Source organism: Schistosoma mansoni, chromosome 2 (assembly GCF_000237925.1).
Source record: "Schistosoma mansoni strain Puerto Rico chromosome 2, complete genome".
In the NCBI taxonomy this organism is placed as follows: domain Eukaryota; kingdom Metazoa; phylum Platyhelminthes; class Trematoda; order Strigeidida; family Schistosomatidae; genus Schistosoma; species Schistosoma mansoni.
Window position 1 is genome coordinate 15,786,422 of NC_031496.1, and position 24,388 is coordinate 15,810,809.

The window sequence follows — 24,388 nt, forward strand, 5'->3', positions numbered from 1 at the left end:
ATTGACTCACGATCTCAACTCTATAAAAAATTACTAAAATCTCCACAAAACCCCTTTTGATTATGAATTATTTATTGAATAGCATTGTTTTCGTGCAATGTAAGACTATGTAGCAGACGTAAATAAACAGAAAATGAATAGGGAACCAGTACTAATTAATGACAATAAAGTAAAGAAATGTAAATAAACAATACTCCATTGTAACTCATCTAGTTCAAATAACCCAAAGGTTAACATGAATAATCATTTTAATTGTTATTCAAGTTATTGGTAATTCTTCAAATAAAGTCAAACTCCCAGTCGTATAAAAGATAGGTTTGATCAGTATATGAACTAAAAAAATTCAATTTGTCTATCTAATGGAATTCGGCACATCATCATTTTCTACTATGACTAACCTCAAGCTCAATAAACTAAAAATCATAAGAACTTTCTCAGGCAGCCTAAAACCCTTCTCAATTAACACGGAATTTTGATATTGAATTGATGAAAGAAATCGAGCTATAAAACCTAGGGTTTTACTATTTCTTCATCTTTAAGATATTTGTAAAATATCCCGAAGAGAAAAAAAAAGAAGAAATATTTTATTAAACTTGTATAGTTGGAATATTCAAGTAGACGTTTATGAGAGTGATTAACTTGAAAACCCTTTCAATGTCTTTGAGAATGACTTATTAATACATTAAGTTGCATTAAAATCCATCCTATAAATCTTAAGTGAAAAGCTCTCACCTTCAACATCAACCCAACAAACAGCTTCTTCTATTGTTTCGTTTACCATTTTACCAGATATATCGAGTACTCTAGATACAGTCACTCCATAAAATCCTTTGTCTTGTACACATACAGATTTTAATTCTAAAATATAAAATCCATTCTTAGGATAATTTGCCCAGGTTTGTATACCAGTTGTTTGATTAGTTAGTGCTGAATTTTTCAATATTTGTCCATTATGTGTCCAGTGAACAAAAAATGGTTCTTGCATTCGTCGTATAATACAAAACAGGCGCAAAGTATCACCGATATTTACTTTTGTGTCCAATGGACCGTATATGATTGACTTTGCTTTCAAATAACTTTCAGATGTCGGAATAACAGTTGTTTGCTTTATTACATTATTAACATACTCCTCTGGAACACATTTATTATGAATGTGATCGTTAGGGCTTAAAGAATCTTCTTTCATTCTGTAGGTAATGTTGAAAGTAAAAAAAACATAATCTGGATATTACTATTATTATCAACTCATGGTTCTAGAAAGTAGGTTGGTTAGATTTCTGAGAACTGTGAGACATAAATTAAAGCATCAGTACTAGCTTTTACAGTAATCAACTTCATCAGTGTACAAATGCATACGTCTTTCTAGCGAACAGCTGATTGTGCTGGCTATTTATGATTACAGTACATTTGTTCACAATCAGTGTAAATATTAATAAAGCTTTGATAGTAATTACAAATTTTTGGAATTTATGATCATTTCACAAGCTCCACACATTTCAGGTTCAAGATAATATCATTCTTGTATTACTGTAAATATATAATTACATTAGGATTATACGTCGGCTTTCAGAGTAACTAGGAAACTGAGTACTAAGCTAATTTCGTGAGAGTCAGTAAGCTACAACGTAGGACCAGGCACATATACGCATCGTTCCAAGTTGCCAAGCACCATTATCACAACAAGATGAACACCAAATTGACAAAAGTAGTTAATTCAATGGTAGTAATATTTATTTAAACACAAATATTGGTACAAAGTGGAACCAGATACATATGCGCCACACAAATCTCATTCGATTTGTGTGAGAGCTGTGATACTGCCCACGTGCCCAAACTGAAGCAGGTGGTTTTCTTAAGGAGCCACACCCGGAGCCTCTGACCTAAACGTCTGATCCACAAGGCAGTGGAGCATCGTGAAGAGATGCAGTTCCATGGTAGCCGGTAACCAACGATTGATTCATACGCCATTTGTTCCTTCAGGATATTGGAGCCCATGTGCACCATTGGTTTGGAATCAGGGTTTTTCATCTCCTCTAGGTGGACTCGCCTTGTCCACCAACCCGGTTAAAGCGCCGGACATTCGCTTTTCGTCCTCTCAATTTCGTAAACAACAGTAATCCCGCGAGAAGGCAGTGAGTAGGACTTCTGTGGCAGAGGCTATATACGCGTGGCCATGTGAGAGCATTTTGAGAGGGAGAGCGGACTCTCCCCACTCTCTGCCGTACCAGGGCATTTGGGAGCCGGTAGAAATATATAATAGAAAGAATGTATATAAATATAAGATATAGGGAGAAAGAATTAGTTCTTGAGAGTATAACCTATTTCATATAAATAATTAGAACTTAAGGTCCACATATGATTTATGAACCAGGAAGTGTGTTATTAAAATGAAAACAGTAAATTAATTGACTAGAAATAAAATTTCCATAAATTAAACAGTAAATTCAAAGCAGGTAAACAAGTAATGAAATGAAACATATACACAGTAACACAGATTATACAACTATATAAAAACCCTGAAAGCAGTACTTAAAATCAAGAGGTTTTTAAAATGATATTGACAGAGTAAATATAAACAAATAAGTATCAGTTGCTACGCAACCTATAGATTTACTCTTGATCAATTGATTGTTATCTGATATCATACTATTTTTTATGCAATGTTTTGAATATAAATTACAACATTCATTTTCTAAGATACCTTTATTAAGTTATTCCGTCTTCAAAAATCTGTTAAGATGAGGTTTAATTATCGACGAGTGGAACTTTAGTTTAGAAAGAACTAACCCAACAGTTTCATAAATTTTATTAGTCCTGTAGTTCGGTAGTACTGTAGTGAACGAGAACACAAGTGGGGACGATCGAATGTAGTTGGATACAAAATTAGAGAACGTCTTATTAAAATCTGAGAACCATACAGTAAATACTTCATTTTTAAAATGTCAATCCATTGTCTCAGACTTCATGTTAGCGGGACATAGATTGGATTAAAGCATGTTCCATGCACGATCGCGTTGGGGCACGCTGATTAGCTGATTCTTATCCAATTAGCGCTAGTCGATACTTGGAGAACACTAGAATCTTCTCATATAAAAACTATAAATATACCAACGTATTTCTTATTGCACTTCTTACTTCCATCTACCCTTGCTATTTGGAATATAATCTCTTCCTTTTCAACCACGTTCTGATTTTTGGACTTGTCGAGTGAATTGGTGTTCAAGAATACTAAGCAATAGGAATAGCTGGGTCGTAATGAGGGAATTTATAACACTTCACTGTTACGTCGTTTCCGCACCAATCACTCTCTTTTCTCGTTCTCTTTTCTTTGGTCTTCTTAACCTACTGCCGCCAGACGTTCCACTTTCGATTGGTGACACATGCTATATATATGTTCCGACATCAGTAGCACACACCACAATACTAGAGTCACAAGTTCGATTACGTCAAACTATTCAGTAGCGTTGTTACTTGTACGTTTCGTCAAGTTTCATGGATTTATGAGAATAGTTTAGCAAATCTTAACAACACATTGATCTCGGATACATTATTTTTAGTTGATTATCAGTTAAATTGGAATAGTAATTAGTATAACGCAAAACATTGGTAACTGAACTACGGAGTCATTCCATTCTAGGAAACTTTCCTTACGATACATGCATTTATTAGATGAGACAAAACAAATGAAAATCTAGAAACGAAATCAAAATGCTTTAAATTTCGTACGATTATTTCTCTGCGTAGTATATACAAACAATTTCAGAAGGTTGCTGCTTTACAATATAGTAGTTAAGATAGAATTTTGAAAGAAATTTCACAAACATCATGTTGTGTACATTGACAATATAGAAGTTAAACAAAAATCATTAGAAATCTTCCGGATCTGATTTCCTGACTATATTGTAAATTTTAAAGTAATCAACAATGGTTGTAAGCAACGCTCATCGATGAACTTATAACTCTGGTCCTAGAATTTTAACTAAAAATTCCAACCCCTATTACTTACTGTTGTAAACGGAAGACGATTTTCTGGTCGGTTATCTTTGACCATTTAATATCAATCATGTTGTGTCACTTGAATATACCAACTTGATCGATTAAAACCTAATTAACACCAAAGACAAGACAAAATAATATTGCTTATCGACAAATGATCATTTAGTGTATATCATTGACATATTGATATAAGGTGTTTCTCTATACAAATCATCAATATGTTTAAACAAATGTTTATGCTAAACTTTTGGTCGTCATAAAAATTAAAAAAGGAATAATTAATTCACCTAGTGATTTCATTTACACTTTTCTGTTTCACTTCAATAAAGATTGTTTCTTGGACAATACCATAAGAATCATTCAATTTTACAGTATAATAACCGGTGTCCTCTGGTTTTGTGTCAAAAATAGTTAAAGTACATTGATTGTTTTTTGTATCCATCTAAAAACAAACAAAACAAACAAGAAAACAATCAACTATGAATGAAGAATCCATTAATATTGATGACAATAAAATTATGATAAACCAAACGAGAAGATTAAAAATAAAATGTACAGTAACATGAAAGATAACTGTATGTGTACATTATCGTAAGATCTTGAAGTATGGTATCAAAGAAATGTATCCACAATCTTTTTTAGCTGTATAGAACACATATAAATCTGACATAATTGAAAGAATTACAGAGATTTGATGAACCAGTAACATGAAGTGCAGTTAGTAAACCGTATCTATTTGACACAACTACAGATTAAATGAATATAAGATGGATAGATAAAATAAAACTAAATAGAATGAGACTGGTAGATTACAAGATTACTCAATTGATTTACATAGAACTTATGTATTGATTTGAAAGTCTAACTAGAGGCACGAGGGGAAATCATCAACCAATGTGAGTTAAATTGGATTCATTTACAACAGAATAGCTTACAAATATCCAAAAACTAAATGTAACGAATTCAATATTAGTTTGACTAATAAATTACACAAGTTTCCAAAAAAATTTGAAACCTGTTGATTCTCTACAATATTATTATGTTGAAGCACTTTATGCATGAAACATGAGAAACGGGTAAATGTCTGTTTTTCGAGTGTCAATAAGTATAAGATGCAAACTATAACTGTATTTATAAGCAAAGATGGATAGTGACCAGCAGTGGAATCCAGGACGCGATCTTCGTCCTATTTGGGACTCGTCAGCTGGATGTACCTGCATCTCAAAGTCGGTGTTCACTCTGGGACTCGAATTAAGGCAATATCGAGGCAATACGTACAGCATGCACATATGGCCAATAAGAGAGTGACCAGTTGCAGTCCTAAACGTAAACGGAAAGATTCAAACAAACAATACTAAGTGAATATTACTGTATTTTCTGTAAAATAATAAACAGATATCCGTTACGTAATAGCTGAATTTAAATTAACTAACAAACCAAAACTTCGGGAAACAAAGAAACTAACAGGAGAGGTTATCAAACTTAACAGAACACTAAACTTACCCTAATACGAGAACTATTAATATCGAGTTTTTGTTCATTCTTCAACCATATAATTTCAGGGATTGAATTTGACGTATAATTTACTGTAAGTGTTAGACATTGATTAATTGTAATCGGATTTGGTGATTTCAGAATTTCTCCAATGATTTTAGGTCCATCATTTGTAAATTTGAAAGATGTAGGTTCTCCTATGCAATTAAAGTGTGAAGTATCATAGATTTTTTATAGAGTAACACAGTCAATAAATAAAATAAATGAAATTAAATTAGTTTGACTTGAAATTATATACTAACGTCTAATCAGTTTATTACAAATGTTTCTTTTGATGCTTGATTTAAGTTGAATTTGATATCAACCTATTAGCTAAGTACATGTCCACGTGTTATGACGATACAATTAACTTGATCGAAATTCCAGATTGAAATGCCAATTCAGTGAATGTACAATATGCAAATATCTGGCTTAATGTCCTGAAGTTATATGCCATTTGTAATGACAGATAGAAATGAATCACTATGAATTATTTGATGACCTTTAGATTCATACTTAAATGTTCATTTGTTAAGTGACATATAACTAACTATAGGTCAAACAATAACCGTTCGATAGATTTTTAAAATTAAAAAAAATATTTGGATTTTACGCTATATATTATTATTATTCCTTAAATCCATGTGTTTCATATAGGTTTGCCTAGGATATTAGGATAGGTTATAATAAGCAAATTTTCAAATCTACCACTTCAGTATTTACTTTCAAAATGATGAAACGATCACGAAGTCATGTAGTTATTGTCAACGATCAAAAAGGTCATAACAATCAGTATGGTTTAAAGGTACTTTATTCTGTGTCGTCATACATAATTATTTTACTATCGACTTTTAAAGATCACATCGAGATCAAATAGTTATGATGAAATTGGAAATATCCCGAAGGTCTAAAATGAACCTTTTTTTATTTTGGCTTTCATAACAATAAAGATACTTGATTTAATGCATCACTAATTGTTACTTAGGGGACATGGTTCATTTACAAAGGTATAATCAATCAGGAGAATTTCTAAACAGAATACAGAATAACAAAATAATAAATCAACAATATTCTCCATGAATAGACATCAAAAGGTTAAAATAATGCAAATATCTGACAACCTTAATTAAGACCATTGAGATGAAGTTGCACCATGGATAGGCGTAATCAACTTGATATTTTTAGCTTAGTAATATATCACAGGAACAAGATCCAACAATGAGGTTGAATTTTTAAACACTTGTGTTCCGTTCCCATTCTTTCTATATCGATCTTCAACTGAAATACATTCTGTGCCCGACCATCGCTATATACCATCTATGTGGATATAAATAACCCACACCACAATCTTACATTCATTGTTAATAATAATTTCAGGTTTTTAAAATGTTCAGTAAATCCTCTTACACACAGACAATTTGATTAGTTTAAATTACACATTCTGGAAAAGCTTATTAAATCCTTCAACTGCCGATTAGCCATCTGCATAATTAGATAAATTAATTCCACCAATTCAAGTTTGTTAAAACTAATTAATTCCATCTGTTAACTACAGTATTACTCAAGTTCTCCTATAAAAAGTTATCAACTAATCGCAATGTTAAACATTATGAAATTCAATCGCTTATCTTATATTATTCTGTTTATTATCTTTCTTGTCTATCCTTTGAGGTAATGAGACGTAATCATACAACTGTGATGTAATATTTGGTTTCAAGTGGAACAGTTATTACTAGGGTTATGTAACTTAACGATAAGCTTTTTAATTTTTCACTATCATAGTTGATATTTAAATTAATTTGTGAAAAAAATTACATCTATCCATAAAATAGACCAGTAAACGATATGCATAATAAGAATAAAAAGTAAATTTAAGACCATTAGGGTTCTTAGATAAACCCTGCTGATCAGATTTTAGAATAGTGAGAAAATACTAACTCATAATAATATATACTCCAAATAATAATCTGTTCATTACTAAACTGATGATATCTGTTTAATAGAATACCAAGGAAAAAAAGCCGAATTCTACTCACTTTTAAGTATAATCTTTCCAAATGTTTGAATGATACCCTTTGAGCTTTCCACTTTACAGCAATAATCCCCTTCATGTTCAAGAGATACATTATCAATTGATAAAGTAGCTAATCCATTAACAAAATTAGTACTTATGTTCAGCTTTTTAGCTTTTTCAATATCTAGTAAATCATTGTTTAAATACCAACTAATTTGTAAAGATAATTGATCCCAATGATTTGTTGTAGGTATTGGCAACTGAGATAAAGGTGGTACTGATGATGATGATGATGGTGGTGAAATATTTCGATCATTAGAAGTCTTATTGATGTTGACAGAGTCGATAATTTTATTGTCTTGTAAAGATATAATTTCTAAGCAACATGTCATTTTAGTTGGATCACCCTTTGAGACTTCTAATAAAGTAGGCAACTCCTTTGAGAAATGTACAGCTTTAACTAAAGATAAGGATCCTTTAAAGAAAAAGATTTAATGAATCACTTTGAAACTACACCATTAAAACAATCATTTGTTACAAATCCAATAGCACAAAAAAACACAATAAACACAAATCGATTGCTCTATTTACAATACTGTTCAGATGACAACAAACATATATTTACGGCAAACCAATTATTGCATAGAATCAGATTAAAAAAGATACGTAAAATAAATTAAAACATTAAAATAACCAAATCAAAAAATAAGTTTGATTTGTATTGAACACATAACCAGACACCAATGTAAAAATAAACAATCCCGAATAAAAAAAACAACAGAACAATCAGATAATTTTACTAGTTTGGGGAGAATATGAAGTTTCTTTTTACTAAGATGTAAGTTAATAAGTTATAACTATTAACGACTGAAAAGTTTGTCGCAAAATGATTTCTGATTTACGCCAGACCACCAGTGAAAACCTGAAAGAACTGGACAACTGCTTCGTCCTAGTATGGGGCTCCTGAGCAATGCGTAACGGCCATCCAGTGCTTCCAGGTTTTAAATGGCGGTCTAGTTTAAATGGACTCATGAATTCAATTAATACAAAATATTACTGCAATCTCCACAAATCCCCATTGTAAAATAATTTCCAGCATAGTACTGTAATTTGAATTCAATGATTTTAAATACTGTTTTAGTCATTGTTATACAGTTGCTCAACATAAACGAAACATGATTCATTTTTTTTGGTTGTTAGATAGTAATGTCATTTTGTAAAAGTTTAACAAATGAAGATGTATATCTGTTATACAGTTCAGAGTTTAGCTTATACAATAGAACTATTCGGTCAATTCAGTAGAAGTACTCAAAGAAATAACTGTATTCAAATGCAATACATTCTTTTTAGATCAGCAACGTTTTCGTGATAAAAATATACTTAGATAGTATCTCAAATTTATAATCCTTGGAAATGAAATAAGTAGTATGAAGTGAAGTATATCAGAATTGATAATTGAACAAAAAGATTAAACATAACATCAAAACATTCTTTTTAAACAACATTTATAATGACAACAACACTTATACACAATACAATCATTATTAACTAACCACCTTGCTTTTCTAGATTACACGTAAACCTGTATTGCAGCTAAATAAAATGTTAAATGTTTAATTTAACAAAAAACAAAATACATGATAATACATATGAAAAGCATACTCATTAACATATCTATCTGAAATCAAAGGTTGACTAGAAAACAGAAATTCTGTATACACAAAAAAAGTGATAATAATGATAATTGCCAGAACAAAACACTCAGATTGTAACAAAATTTTTTTAAATAACGGTCAAATGGAGATAAATTTTGCTGGTAATGTATAGGTCAATAAAACTATTGTTTGTCATCATTCAGAATTTTACGTAAACACTTTAGTATTGGTTATTGTTTAATGTCAGAAAGGGTTTTTGTGGAGATTTAGTATTTTGATAGTTGAAATAGTGAGTCAATTGAAGCTAGACCACCAGGGAAAGCCTGGGAACACTGGACTGCCGTTTCGTCCTATTATAGGACTCCTCAGCAGTGCGCATCCACGACCTCGCCTCGCGAGATTCGAACCCGGGACCTACCAGTCTCGTGGCAGAGCACTTAACCGACAAAACACTGAGTTGGCATCCGACGGCGTTTATGTCTAACTCCAACCAATCCACGAAGTGTTATTTTATTATACAATGTCGGTGGCATTCAAAATGCAATGAATGATAGCATTTATCTTAAGCAACTATATGGTGAATGGATCATAGCGTGTAACATAAATTACACGAAATACCTATAATGATAGGGTATATTAAAAACCTTTAGCTACTTTCAAAGTAACCTTGTAAAGTTCAAAACAATTGTGTAGTTCAAAATAAGGTTAGGATATAATGTTAGGAATTAAGATTAAGAGTGAAGGTTAGAAGTCTGGTTTAGGTTTATGCATTACAGTACAAATTAAAATCAGCTGTAATTCAACAATGCTCAAATCGTTATACAGGTGAAAGAATTCTGAACAAAAGTCTAAGAGGCCCTATCTTTAACCTTATAAATTAACTTATATATATTCATTCGCACCGAAACAGTTACTAGTGATGAGTATCATACATGGGGTTATTGATGTTTCTGTTGGTGAAAAGTATTATATACACTCTTAACCCTTACCAAGCTAGTATTGACAACCAACCGTTTCTTATTCACATGTAACGGTTCGTTGCTGATATCAAAATTATTTAATAACTGTACATTTATTACTGAGAACAGTCTACTGATTAGCTGATACATCATCAAGGTCGTCCATGTAATTTTGAGCTATCACTAAGTGACAAAATTCATTGTACTGTCTACATTTTCCATAAGTTTACATCTATTGTCAATATTTGAGTGGATGAATACATTTGCTTAGCTAAGGCATAACTTGAAACTTTGCTACAATAAAATTTTTTTCATTGAAATAACTATTCTATTTATCATTGTGCTTCTTGTCTTGTTTAGTATATGGTATTAACTGACTGCGTCGACTAGATCGACTGTAACTTAATTCGAACCAACAACTTATTTAAAAGTCACATGTTTTGGCAAATGAACCACCATTATAGATAATAAGTCACTAAAACCGCGTATCATTCTGCTTTGAAACTACTCATAAACGACCCACAAGGAACTCAAACCAAGGACTTTATGTCGAACATTCATGAGAACACCTCTAAGATAATAATATTTATGACTAATATGATCCAGTTTCACATTGAATAGTCAAAATTAAAACTGCAAAAATGAATAATACATTGATATTTTTTGTACATTCAACATCAATAATAAATGATAGGGATTCCTTTATCATCAACTTAACTAGGTATAGTGATACTAACTCTAACTGGTATTAAGTTTTCACTTATCGATTAAACTTATCACTATGTACATAGACGAGTAATATAATAACATCTGACATATTGAATAAAGTCTAACAATATATTTACTAAGCAGTTGTGAATTAAATCAAACTACCTGAAGACTCATAGATACCAGTGTCAGATTTTATACGACACTTGTATATACCCTCATCTGTATTTTGAACATGATCTGTCGTAAGAACACAATGATTATCCATTAGATATGTCCGCCATATTGTTTCACCACGTTGAAACTGATTTCCTTCGAAACTAGCTAGTCTGCTTGAGATAACTTTATTGACACATTGTTTCGCAACTGTTGTTTTCATTGAGTAAATTTTTTGTTTATCATGTAGCCAATCAACGGATATTCTTGATCCCGTTTTTATTACAGATGGTAATGGGCAACGTATTACAATTGGATCGCCAACGAATACCATGCCAATTGTTTGATTATTGCCAAATACAAGCGGCTGTTCAGTTATTGGCACAGAAGACTGAGTCTGCAATGTTCCTTCAATACGAAAAACGTTCAAAATAACATTTTCATGCGATTATTGGAGAGTGATAACTTTTAGGTAATTAGTGTAATTAATCTGATGTTAATTCACTCTTAATTGAGCTTAAGGTACTTGAACGACAAAAAACGATCTCAGTAGTGGTTTAGACAACTATTGAAAAGACTTTCTGCCTAATGTTTTAATCCACATGACTTAGATATTATGAGAGGTTGTCATCCTTCGAAATGTATTTGATTTTTTTTCTGTTACAATGCAAAGTTTCACAAAGAAACTAAAAATTTACTTATGGAACAGCAGTTATTAGAAGACTAGGTTATTGATCGAATTATAAATAATATTAGGTGATCGAAATTGTAGTTTGTAAACAGAATATCCATTCAAGATGGACATCAGTTTCTTATTACATAACTAATAAAGGAATCATATTAAAGACGAATATCACGACTCGATCGATGGATAAATATTTATTCCCACATTAACATTCCTAAAAGCAGCTGTGTTTTCTTCATCACACGTACTTCATTTATTTTATGTAGTTGTAGTTTGAAATCACAAGAATCGACTAAATAACAAGTAACATCACTTACCTGTTGATCAATTCTCAAGGAAACAGACAATATGATTTATAGTTCCTTCCTTTCTTATGAATTTCACGTATGTCAAATAAATCAAGAATGTAGAATATGTTCATGATGGAGGGAAAATGATTATTTAGGTAATTATGTGAGTGTACAAAAATCAATATTTCTTCAAAGAAAGGCTATATAAGGAGAGGGTTTTAACCTCTGGAGCCTCACAACCTAAAGTTCTTAAAGGAATTTAATTTACAAAACACGAGATCGTCAACAATAAAGATCAGTGGTCTTAAATTCATTTTGCTTTGACTCCCGTTATATTGAGGGAAACTTTGTATGGATTCCGATATATATGTGATCATTTTCCTAACTTAAATGTGTCCAAGAGATGATTTCTCACAAGATCCAACGTATAAATGTAATGTTCCAGTAAACTGACATCAAAAAACATAAACACTAGTCAGCAAAGTATTGAGTGTTTCATATAACAAAACCATACACTTATATTAAAATGACAAATCCAGTTCTCAACTTTCAATAACAAGAGCTGTTTGTAAACTTTAGAACACTGTATACAAACCAGTTGAAATAGTCAATCTGACACAAAATCATTGTTTAAATTAACTAACAGAATTACAGGACCATCTCTTACTTTGTGAGAATCATTTTCATCACTGATATGATTCATCTTTTGAACTTAAATAAATTAGATTTCACTAGGTATTTAATCCATCAGTTAGCGACTTTTTCTTATGAGAACCTTTTATTAGATGAGGTTTGGATCATTATACCAAACAAATCATCTCGATCAATTTAATGGTCTTATTAAATTAGTTGTGACGTTGTAAAGTATCTACCATTATTTCTTAAAACAATTCTTGGTTTCAAAATAAGTAACTAATATGATTAGAGCAATATATATAAACATATGTATCTCTGAAATTACTGCAACGTTTATATTTCCCAAGGGATGGATTTGGATCTCAACCTCATTTAAATCAGTTTATTGTAACCCAGGTCTTACCTAATTTATAACATTATTGTTTCAGATTTTACTTCATTACGACAGATATCACAACTGTTGTTAATTTTAGTTATAATACTGTCCTTCAATTCCTGTCAAGGTGTTACAGAAGGCCTTTTGTCAAAAACAATAAATTAAATTGTTACTGATACAGGGTAAAACATACTTTTCGTTTTAAGTATTGTATTCGTCACATAATCCCTTATTTCACATTCATAAACTCCCTGATCAGAAATATGTGCATTGGCTGAAAACAGTATATTTCTATTCATATCTGTGTCAATTCGCCAGGTCGTGTGATTTATTGGTGAACCATTATACGTCCATTTTACATCAGGAATGACACATAATCCTTCATAACTGACTGTAATCGTGACTGGTTTAAGGAGTCCTGTAGATGAATCTAGAGTTTCAATTTCTAAATCAGGTTTACCCTCCAGAATATTCGGGATTATAGTTAAAGAAGCTTGGAATAAAATGAAAATGAAACAGCTGATTTTCAAATTGGTATGATATTATTAATACTAATAGTAATACAAGTCAGTAGGTAAAAAGTTACTATTTTAACAGATACAAGTATTCAGTGTCTTTACTAGAAATTTTTAAATTTCTATCTATAGCCTTGTACATTACTTCATCATCTTATGATGAAACTATAAACAGAACATCATTGTCGAACAGATACAATGAATCACAACGGAAAAATATAACCAGAAAACTCAAAAACGTAAAATAATTATAGGCAGAGATACAAAAATATAGAGAATGATGTTTCCAATTCAGGGAATAACGAAGATTTCTTATCCTGACTGGTTTCGAACCGTGTAACTAGAGAATTTTAACAGCCTTTATCATAAAAATGTATAATAAGCTTACATTTCATATGACCCAATATAGCACGTTAGAGTGATCATTCTTAAAGTTGTAGATGATTTTGAGTATATACCCAACTCAAGAGAAACACCCTATCTTCATTTCAACAATGGCTAAGTATTAATAATATTTATCAAAAACAGTCCTTACCAATACGTCTTTATGAAAACGTTAACGAGAAAGTTTTCCTCGAGCAAGCCTAACAACCAATGTAGATCTTCAGAATGCATAAATTTCGGCATACATTGCTGATTGTATGATATTTATTGAGTATTCCAATATAATAATTACGTTAACGACAATTGGTACGAATGGTTCAATGTACTCCAGTTGACGACTAGAACTTAGTCAATTAATCTTCGTAGTTAATATTTTCTACGGATATGGTGTCAGATATACTTTACTGGTATACAGAGAATTCTCACTAAGAAATCAACAATAATACATCCAGGTATCAGTGTTCTCGAATAACTAATGTTAATTATTTATTTTAACATTTTGTATTTGACTTGTTGATAATCGTATTGTTGATCAATCACAATTAAAACTGACTAAAGTATGACTTCAAAACCGAATGACTAAACCAAAATAGTTCGTCAAAATAACTCTATTCATCTTCTTTCATCATTAAATACCATTTTAGTTTCATCTTCTGTACTTTTACGACAGTTATTATTGACTTTTTTTTCTTGTATACATATAAAATGCAATAACTTCCGTTCTGAATATCAATACATTTCTATTAGCCTTAATTGAGAACGAAGTAAATAAAGTAAATCTAACGTTAAGGTATAAAAAAGTGTATAAAATTTTATATAAGTCCTGACAAGTTTACAAGATGTTACCTAATCGAGATTTATTATTATGCAAACTTTATTCTCTATGCAACAAGGATTGACATTAAACGAAATAGTTTTACATGTATAGTGATTTAATGATCTGAAAAGGTTGGCGACTATTAATTTCTCAACATAGACGCAAGTTAATCTTTTTCTATGAAGGTTTTGAACTTGTCTCAATAGCTAAATTTATACATACCGGATACTTCTTGTGCCAGTCCTACATAAACCATTATTGACTATATGGGATTAAAATTGATTATATATCCCAACCAAATAAAGACAGAACAAATATTGATGCATCAATATTTGTTCTGTGTTTATTTAAATTCAGAAAGGGAACTAACTGCATGAAATGTTTGAAAAGCCCTATCTCAACTAAGTCAGTGTAAAATGAAGATGGAAGCCCGGAAAGAAAGCACGATTTATCGTCGGTATTTAATCCAAGAGATGATCCTCTTCAACCTCTCAGTATATTCGGAAGTGTTAGCCCAGTAAAATGAAGAGAACAACACATTTCTCTGTAGTCAATGTTATCAATATAAAATAATACTTATTAGGTAAATAACATGTATACTATTAACAAGAGAATGCTTTAATTATTATAACAAATGTAGTGATTTGCATCTGAAATTAAGGTCAACAAACATATTAGTCAATAAAAGTCACATATGACGTCTCACATACTCCTTTTCTTAAAGTTAAATTTCTTTTTTGTTTAAAATCTACATTGATTTCAATAACACAAACCAAAGATCAGATGATTGTTTAACTGATTATCATAAGATTAAGTATTTCAACAATAATCATAACTCAATAGACTTATGTATTATTGATCACATTTGTTTGAGGTTTGGATGAGTAAATCACTATTATGATAAAAAAATTTGGAACTTGTGACTTAAGAAATCTAAGTCAATCAGCTACAACGTATGACCAGGCGCACATATGCATCGGTCCAAGTTGTAGTAAAACTTTTGAAATACAATTTCTGTATAGTAAATTCTAAGAAAATTCAACTTAATAACGGTGATATTTTGAATTATCTGAAGAATGAAGAAGAGTGACCATCCTCAATTCTACTAATTCGTAATATAACTATAAGCTTAAAAATTCACCATTTCAAAGTATATTAGGCAAACAATAAGCAAGAATAAAAGCAACAAAGTTTTCACAGACAATCTTTTCAGTTTCAGTAGTAATTAACTAGGTTTAGAGATGTTAAAGAGCTGTCCAAATATTCTAATTCTCTAAGAACCCAGTGGCATGATCATTTTTTTCTAAAAGCAAACAGTAACAGTTCATATGAGTACAGTAATCAGTAACATAATTTAGGCATTTCAACTGTCTAACCTTATAAATAAATGCTTTGATTTTGTAGGGTTTGGTGCTTTTTATATAATCGTATGAGTTCTAATTACTTACACCACTCAATATGTGCCTGTAACTTATTTTTGTCCGGACTATAAATATTGTTTCATACTTAGGTAAATCCAGTTGGCTTACATGCCTTCAATACGTTTCGCTTTCTTCACTCCGTCTCTTTGACTGTCCGTTGTAATCAACGATTGTACAAAATATACGTATTCAAAACTTCATTCTCGTATTCGACTAATTTACTTCCGTTATTCAATAACGCGAGTTAAGTCGATAATTACATGTGAGGATTGGCGACATGTCAGATAAAGGGCCACTAAAATTTAATTAGTGCTTCTAGATTTTGCCATCTTGATGAATCAATCATTTCCATTTTTGGAAAAAATTTCAGTTAACTTATATACTAAGTTAGTGATTAGGTTATTGTATTATAATCACCACCTTATTATTAGTCTCATCCAACTCTCGACCACATAATAATCTTCAGTTTCCATTACTAGTTACAATTGCTTAAAGTTTAAAAAAACAAAATAATAATGGTGCTGAGGAGTCCTATAATAGGACGAAACGGCCGTCCAATGCTTCCAGGTTTTCAATGGTGGTCTAGCTTCAATTGACTCATGATTTCAACCATGAAGATACTGAAATCTCCACATAACCCCTTCTGATCTATAACCATATGCTCACTAGTGACTGTCTTCAAGAAATATTTCCTGTAGTTCTAGTGGGAAGCAATGACCAGTGGAGTCAAACCACGTCTATTGTAGAGATATCAACTCACTGAAGACAATTGGTGAATGGTTGCTCAGATTTCGTGGATTGGTTGAAGTTAGACATTAACACCGTGGGACAACTGCTCAGTGGTCTATCGGTTATGTGCTCTGGCGTGAGACTGGTAGGTCCTGGGTTGGAATCTCGCGAGGCGGAATCGTGGATGCGCGCTGCTAAGGAATCTTATAATAGGACGAAACGGCCGTCCAATGCTTCCAGGTTTTCCATAGTGGTCTAGCTTCAATTGACTCATGATTTCAACTATGAAAATAATAATTATATCACCAACTTACCATTGCTTTTCATTGCTTTCCCAGTTTCTTCATTTCTTATACGTATAGTATATAATCCAGCTCTATAAGCTGTAACATTTTTAATCATTAATTCAGCATAATCTATTTTAATAGTTTCAACTATATCATTAGAACATGTGAAATTAATTCTTTCTTTTAGACCATAACTTAATTGCTTCTTAATCAATTTAAATGGTCTATAAAACCATGATACAGTAAAAGCATCTTTAGATGATGGACCATTAAAAGAACATTGTAATTTGATCATATCACCTAGTTTACATTGTATATTACTTAATGGTTTAATAATTCTCCATGTTGAACATAAAATAGTTGGTGCCGAATTAATTTCATTAAAATTATTATTATTATTATTCATTTGTGTTATAGATTTATCTGAATTTATATTATTTGGATATGAATGATGGGTTAATGGTATTGATTTGAATGTTCCATTGATATCATTATTAAAACCAACCGATGAATTCCCATCGGAATATAAAGGTGATGATGAATGTTGTATACGTGACTTTTTATCATTATATCTTTGATCATTAATATTGTTACGGGATTTTGTTACTAATTCAGATAGATCAACAGGTGATGTACTCGCTACTCGCATATTTAACATTAACATATCTAATTCTTCTTGTGATTCTTTAATTAAATTTAATTGAGAATTTAAATATTGTATTAACCATAAAACTTGTGGATATGTTGAAGAGATTTTGTTTAAATTTTCAGCATTAGGAGATAAACAATCAGGTTTTATTATATCAAAAATAGCTTGTTCTAATTTATGACCATCCATCTGAAAAGTGAAAAATATGAAAAAAAAATTTTCTTACATTTAATGATTACAAGTGGCAAAGAGAAAACTAGTAGGACATTTATAATGCATTAACTAGGTATTCATATTGAAAGAAACTAAACTTATGAACTCATTATATAGCTCATTCGTTTAAAGTGTTTCATTATAAGAAGTGGGATACGTTTTGAGACAGAATAACATAAACAACTGTCTAAATTCACTTAGTATTAATTGTTTGAATCTTCCCATTGGTGTTTAGGACTGCAACTGGTCAGTCTCTAATTGGAATAGGTGCATGCTGTGCGTATTGCCTCGATATAGCTTTAATTCACAAGCATTGTAAGCAAAGATGGATAGTGGTTAGCAGTGGAATCCAGGACGCGCGTCTCATCCCATTTGGGACTCGTCAACTGGATGTACTTGCATCTCAGAGTTGATGTCCACTTTGGGAAATATTTTTCTTAGTGTGACATCTAGCATAATTACGTCCATCGTATTCAATCAATATCCAATCTAATGATGTCAATTTACAAAAGAACAAAGGTAAAGAAGTGAGCACAGTTAAATCAATTCACTTTATTTCGTTAGATTCTTATCAGTTCCTCTCAACCTAGAATATCTTAAAATCGAAAGTATCATAAATTTAATATACGTACAACAGTAATAATAATTAATTAATAAGTTCCCTATTCCGACCAATTCATCTCATGAGTTTTCTTTCTTAATATGTTGATGTGAAGTAGGGCAACTTAATTTGATGTAAATTTGTGTCTTACATCCCATTCGATTGCTTAATCCATGTAAAAAACCACATCATAAAACTGTCAAACAAACATTGTAATGCCACAGTAATACGCAATCAAAACTTTCTAACCCAAACCGATGAAATAAAAAAATCATAATCATCTCTGAAAAATAACGATTTACCTGATTCGATGAAGACACTTGTTTACTGGGATCAGATATACGATACAAATAATTAGATTTGTAGCTATTCAACTCGGGAATAATGTTATAAGCCTAAAAAATGTATTAAGGTTAAGTAAATGATGATAGAATGTAAAGAATAAATACATTCATTCATTATTGTTTGTTTGAATCTTCCCATCGATTTGTTAGGACTGCAACTGGTCAGTCTCTAATTGGAATATGTGCATACTGTGAGCATTGCCTCGATATAGCCTTAATTCACAAGCATGGTAAGCAGAGATGGATAGTGGCTAGCAGTGGAATCCAATAATAAATGAATTTAAACTTCACCCCATCGCACAAGCAATTGGCTATCAGGACTCAGTGGCTGATTGGATAACGCGTTGGCGTTTGAAGCGAGGGTACTGGGTTCGAGTCCCAGAGTGAATATCAACTCTGAGATGCAGGTACATCCAGTTGACGAGTCCCAAATGGGACGAAACGCACGTCCTGGATTCCACTGCTAACCACTATCCATCTCTGCTTACCAATAAATACATTTTCTAGGAAAATTCACGAAAAAATTTCTATTGATACTTTTCATCAGACAAAGCATAATATTGAATTTGATGAAATTACATCTTCCTTCTTTTGTTGACAATCTAAGATCAATACACTATGCAGATTTCCAAATGGAATTGGCAGATTACAAAATATCTTTAAAACCTAGTTCATAAGTCTGCCACATGTAAAGATCAGCCCATATTACTACAACATTGGACTTACTCAGTGGTTTAGAGATACGATGACTATGCTTCGAAAACATAATAGTAAGCATCATTGTTGCATACCTTCAAAAGTCAAGTTTCATGATCATAAATAAGTAGCGAGCTGGCTGGCATTATAATTCTCCTCTGACCCAAGAATTAATTGTATTATATATGGTTGAGTCTGGTAAAAATTAAACAAGGTTTTGATATTCACTTTGAGATCGCTCTAATCGTTGATCAGTTAGATGATGACACCTACTTAATACATTTCCTACGGTCGTGTCACATATTGAAGCAGACCAGGAACGCTTTACATTTAAACAGAGAAAAATTCAATCCACTCATTCTTGTGTTGTATATTTTGTCCTCGTCATTTACATCATTGAATAATATCATCTAGATAGTTTTTCTAGGATAGGATCTCAGACGATGAAAACGTTATCCCTCGGAATATATATAAATGTAACACTTCGAAGAAACAATTGGAGTGATCAACATTGCTCAATACTACTGAATACAGCCGATTCACATGACAGAAGTTTATGATTCAAACTGATGTGTTGAATAATCTTAAACGTATACATAATATTGCTTAGTTACTTAACATCATGTACAAGACGTAAAATAACCGCTAATTCAATGTATCAATCTAATGACACCTAAAACTGAACATGATAAATAATTGACAAAATATAAATAAATAGTCAAGAATTTACACAGAAAATTATTAGGGTTATTAATAATGATCTAATTTTGAGAAATGCTACTAAATAAACAAATCCATAGTTATATTACGTATATATGAAAGTAAATAATTGAAACTCAAGGGGAAAAGAATGTTAATGACCGTTTTCTTTATTAGTTCTCTTAGAAATTCTCAACTCAACAAAATTTAGATGTATGGAGTGTATATTACTTATTGTTTAATATTTATCTTAAGTTGAGTAGTTTAAAAAGATTAACACTAGTAATTACTTTTGACTAATATAAAACTTATTCTCAATTACATTTAAGAATTTATAGCTTAATAAGTAAAAGATACTCTATAGGCAACATGATATAATAGTCTTGTGTAGTTCAATAAGAAAACGATCATTTATATATATACATATGGGTACTTTGTGAACGTATTCAATGAGAATAACTGTGCACAGTATGGAGTAATAAGAAATAGACAGTTTTAAGTAAGCAATACGAATTCACTTAGTTCAGTGACTAAGTAAACACCATTTCTAAGACAATCTATATAAAATTTAAAGATCAGATATTGCATGTAATCAGATATACAAATCCAAAATTCATCTAGATAATATGTTCTACTAAACATTTTAAATGTCACTAAATGAATACGATGATGGGTTGGCTTACCGATGATTGTATGTACAGGTTTGATAGTAACATTAAAATAATTGTGGTCTAAAGGTATCAATCATATTTGCCCCTACACTGATGGACAGTTTTTATTCCTACCCGTTCCATATTCCTCAAACCTGTGCCCTATTACTATTATTGATTGTTAAAATGATAGAATTGTTCATTATTATATGAAAATAGTTAAGAAAGCAAATAATTTGTGCATTGACTAACTTTTTACTAACAATAAGCTCTAGTAATCACTCTATCACACTAGTTTACACTCAAGTTTGAACGTGGTTAGAGCTAAAGATGATTTATTTCTCAGAATGCTATATCTTATTAATGTTTGAGTGAAAATATAGCACAGATTTCGTTAACACATCAACCAATCACTAATTATTGTGGTAGAGTCCACTTAAACCACTTTGATTGGAACAGAAAAATAACACCATAGGTCTTCTCAACACTACTCTGTCCAGTATAATTTTCGTAATAGTAAATTTTAAAACTTGTTATAAACATTATTCATGACAAGAAAAGTGTTTCAACATAAGACACAAAGACAACTTCAGATTAAGTGAATTAAAAGACAGAAAAACAAATATCAAAGGCATAGGAAAACAATTCTAGATGTTTCAACCAAAAAAACAGCGATATATCCAAGTGGTTAACTAAGGCAACTATTTTACAGTAAAGGGCTGTGGAAAAAAAGAGTTCGTCGGTCAAAAAAAAGAAAACTATCAGATAATATTATCAAAATTGTTTAAAAAAATATCACTGAATTTCTGGATCCCAAAAAAGATGTCGATCAGCATTATATCCATGTTCGAAATTTCCTACATATTGTTCTTCAATACCTATTATCAGATGTGATATATCAAGAGACGACTTAATCGACTGTAGTGAGAATACCATATAAAATTATGTAATTTGTTTTCCAGTTGTCTGTGACATGTAGTCACATCTTGAAAAGAATTAGTTATATAACTTAGTCAATTAGTTACAGATGCTTAATTTTATGATATGGTGAATATGTGATCACCCAGTAAACTATTGGTTGATTGATATTTGATACAATTCAATTCAAATCATAAAATTTCGAATGTTAATTTGATTGCAAATTAATCGGGTAAAAGGTAGTGTAGGAAAAGATCAGTTTGATTTATTTATGGGATCAAATAAATCCATATCAGCAATCTTTGTACACTCACTAAGCGATGTCAGATTGAGAGTTTTAAAACAAGACACAAGTTAGTTAAGTATTCATTGGACATAACAAAATGCATTGCGTCCGATTAGCAAGAATGCTAGGAAACATAAACCTGATAAAGGACTCACATGTTGTTTTTTACAAAAAGAACCAACATAGATGTCCTGAAATTTCTAAAAGAATAAACGTAAGTCACAGAACTCATCAATCGTGGATACGCACTGCTGAGGAGTCCCACAATAGGACGAAACGGCCTTCCAGTGCTTCCAAGTTTTCTACGGTGGTCTAGCTTCAATCGACTCATGATTTCAAGTATATATAAAAATTATTAAATACTTAACTATCAGGCTTTGATGGAACGACAACCTAAAAACCAAGTTATGCACTATAATCAGTTTTATCATGAGTCAGGTCAAGAAGTTACATGTCTTATGAAAGTTTGTTCGAAAAACTTTTTAATGGAAAGCACTGAAGAATTATTCATAATGCATTTTATTGTCTGTACAGTTGAAAATTATTAGTATGATAAAATAAAGCTTATAACAGATGTCATTTGATACTATACTCATTAATCTAATGTCTTGCGAATGATTAGTCTGCATGAACCTCATATACGAAATGCCTGAACAGCCATACAAAACCCATTACATGGTGTTACAAACTAATGTAGATTAAATAGCAATCACTAAATACCGATGTAGCTAAATAGGATTAAAACGCAGTGAGAAAACAAAGTCGTTAATATGTTGGATCACCGCTTAAGTTAAATGACCTGTGATTTCGATGGAAGAATATCGGTTCGTTCTACCGTAAACTTTATGTGCTCTACTTAAACAATGATAAAACCTTTAAAAACATTTAACATCCCATAATAACCATTATAACTCCTATTTACTACTACGCCCTGAACAAAACAGCATTACATTTCATCATATTATTCAATACCTACATCTTACTTTGCGTAATGATGTATATTCAAGTTAAGATCACATATTTTACATGTTCCTTAAAAAAAGAATAGGTTCGTTTATTGTTTACCGATTGCATTATACACTATCGGTTTAGACTTTAATCAATCATATCTGTTATCACACGAACTAACAGTAAACTGGCAAAGCGGTTTAAATATACGCTCCTACATTAAATAACCTGTTCGGATAAGCGTTACATTCAGTCTCTCGATCAGCTTTTGTCATGTGAAACCAATATTCATATATCCTAATAAGCAACTCATAAAACTTATCGAAATTATCAATAATATCGACTACCGAAATAGCAGTATGATCAACCTCCAGGTTGCAGTATATATTAAGTTTTCGAACGTATTTCTTTTCCCCCGTCATCTTTAAGCACCCATCCTCTACTTTTTGACATGAAAACTACTCAGATTATACTGACTGGTTACTCTATTTTCTGATATCTGTTAATTTTTATTATTCATCACTAGGGAACATTGATTATATCGAATTAAACGATCAATCGCACGTATTGCATAGTCATCGAGTAACTGGTCGTCACAACAAGCAGTAGTGAACTTTTAAATCACAAGACAAAGTGTTAAGCTTATGGTAGACTAACTCATTTGCACTATTTCGTCTTGAAACCCCTTTTGTCTCTTCTACCTTAATCTACTTCGATCCCTCACTTTTGCGTTTCATCAACTAATGACGCTTTCAGTAATACAGAATAATTTTAATTAATATTTACCAGTATTCATACTTGATTATCAAAGATTTCGCCATTCCAGATGAGAAACATTTACACTGGCTTGTTTATAGTGTATGGTATGAACCATTGTTAGATACTAGTAAGACAAGATTATAGATTATTTCACTAAGTGAAATAATTCTTAAACAATATGTAAAGATGATTGCTTGTATCTTTCATATATACTCGTGTTAAACTATTGAGAAATTATGTACAACTATAAGTGATTTAATCCAACTGTCAAGTGAACACAAGGATCATATCATTTACAAGCATTAAGTAATACTTACCACAGATCTATTATCTTCACTTTATGTAGATTACAAACTATTTCAATATCACATAAGCTTTGATAAAACACATATTTCTCTTTTAAAAGCTATTATAAATAAATAAAGATCGGGGAACTTATTATTCTTGAATACCATACTACAAAG

General features: G+C 31.2%; 1 protein-coding gene across 1 annotated transcript in view; it reads right to left on the minus strand.

The window, feature by feature from the left end:
- Nucleotides 1-24,388, minus strand: part of Smp_128750 (putative titin) — a gene marked incomplete at both ends in the record, with an annotated part of 42,593 nt that overhangs the window by 10,304 nt on the left and 7,901 nt on the right. The window contains 8 exons of the mRNA XM_018795836.1: nt 733-1,187; nt 4,284-4,438; nt 5,500-5,687; nt 7,566-8,018; nt 11,031-11,429; nt 13,202-13,501; nt 17,429-17,999; nt 18,927-19,019. Of these exons, the coding sequence (XP_018650108.1) occupies nt 733-1,187; nt 4,284-4,438; nt 5,500-5,687; nt 7,566-8,018; nt 11,031-11,429; nt 13,202-13,501; nt 17,429-17,999; nt 18,927-19,019 (2,614 nt within the window). The remainder of the gene's footprint in view (nt 1-732; nt 1,188-4,283; nt 4,439-5,499; nt 5,688-7,565; nt 8,019-11,030; nt 11,430-13,201; nt 13,502-17,428; nt 18,000-18,926; nt 19,020-24,388) is intronic.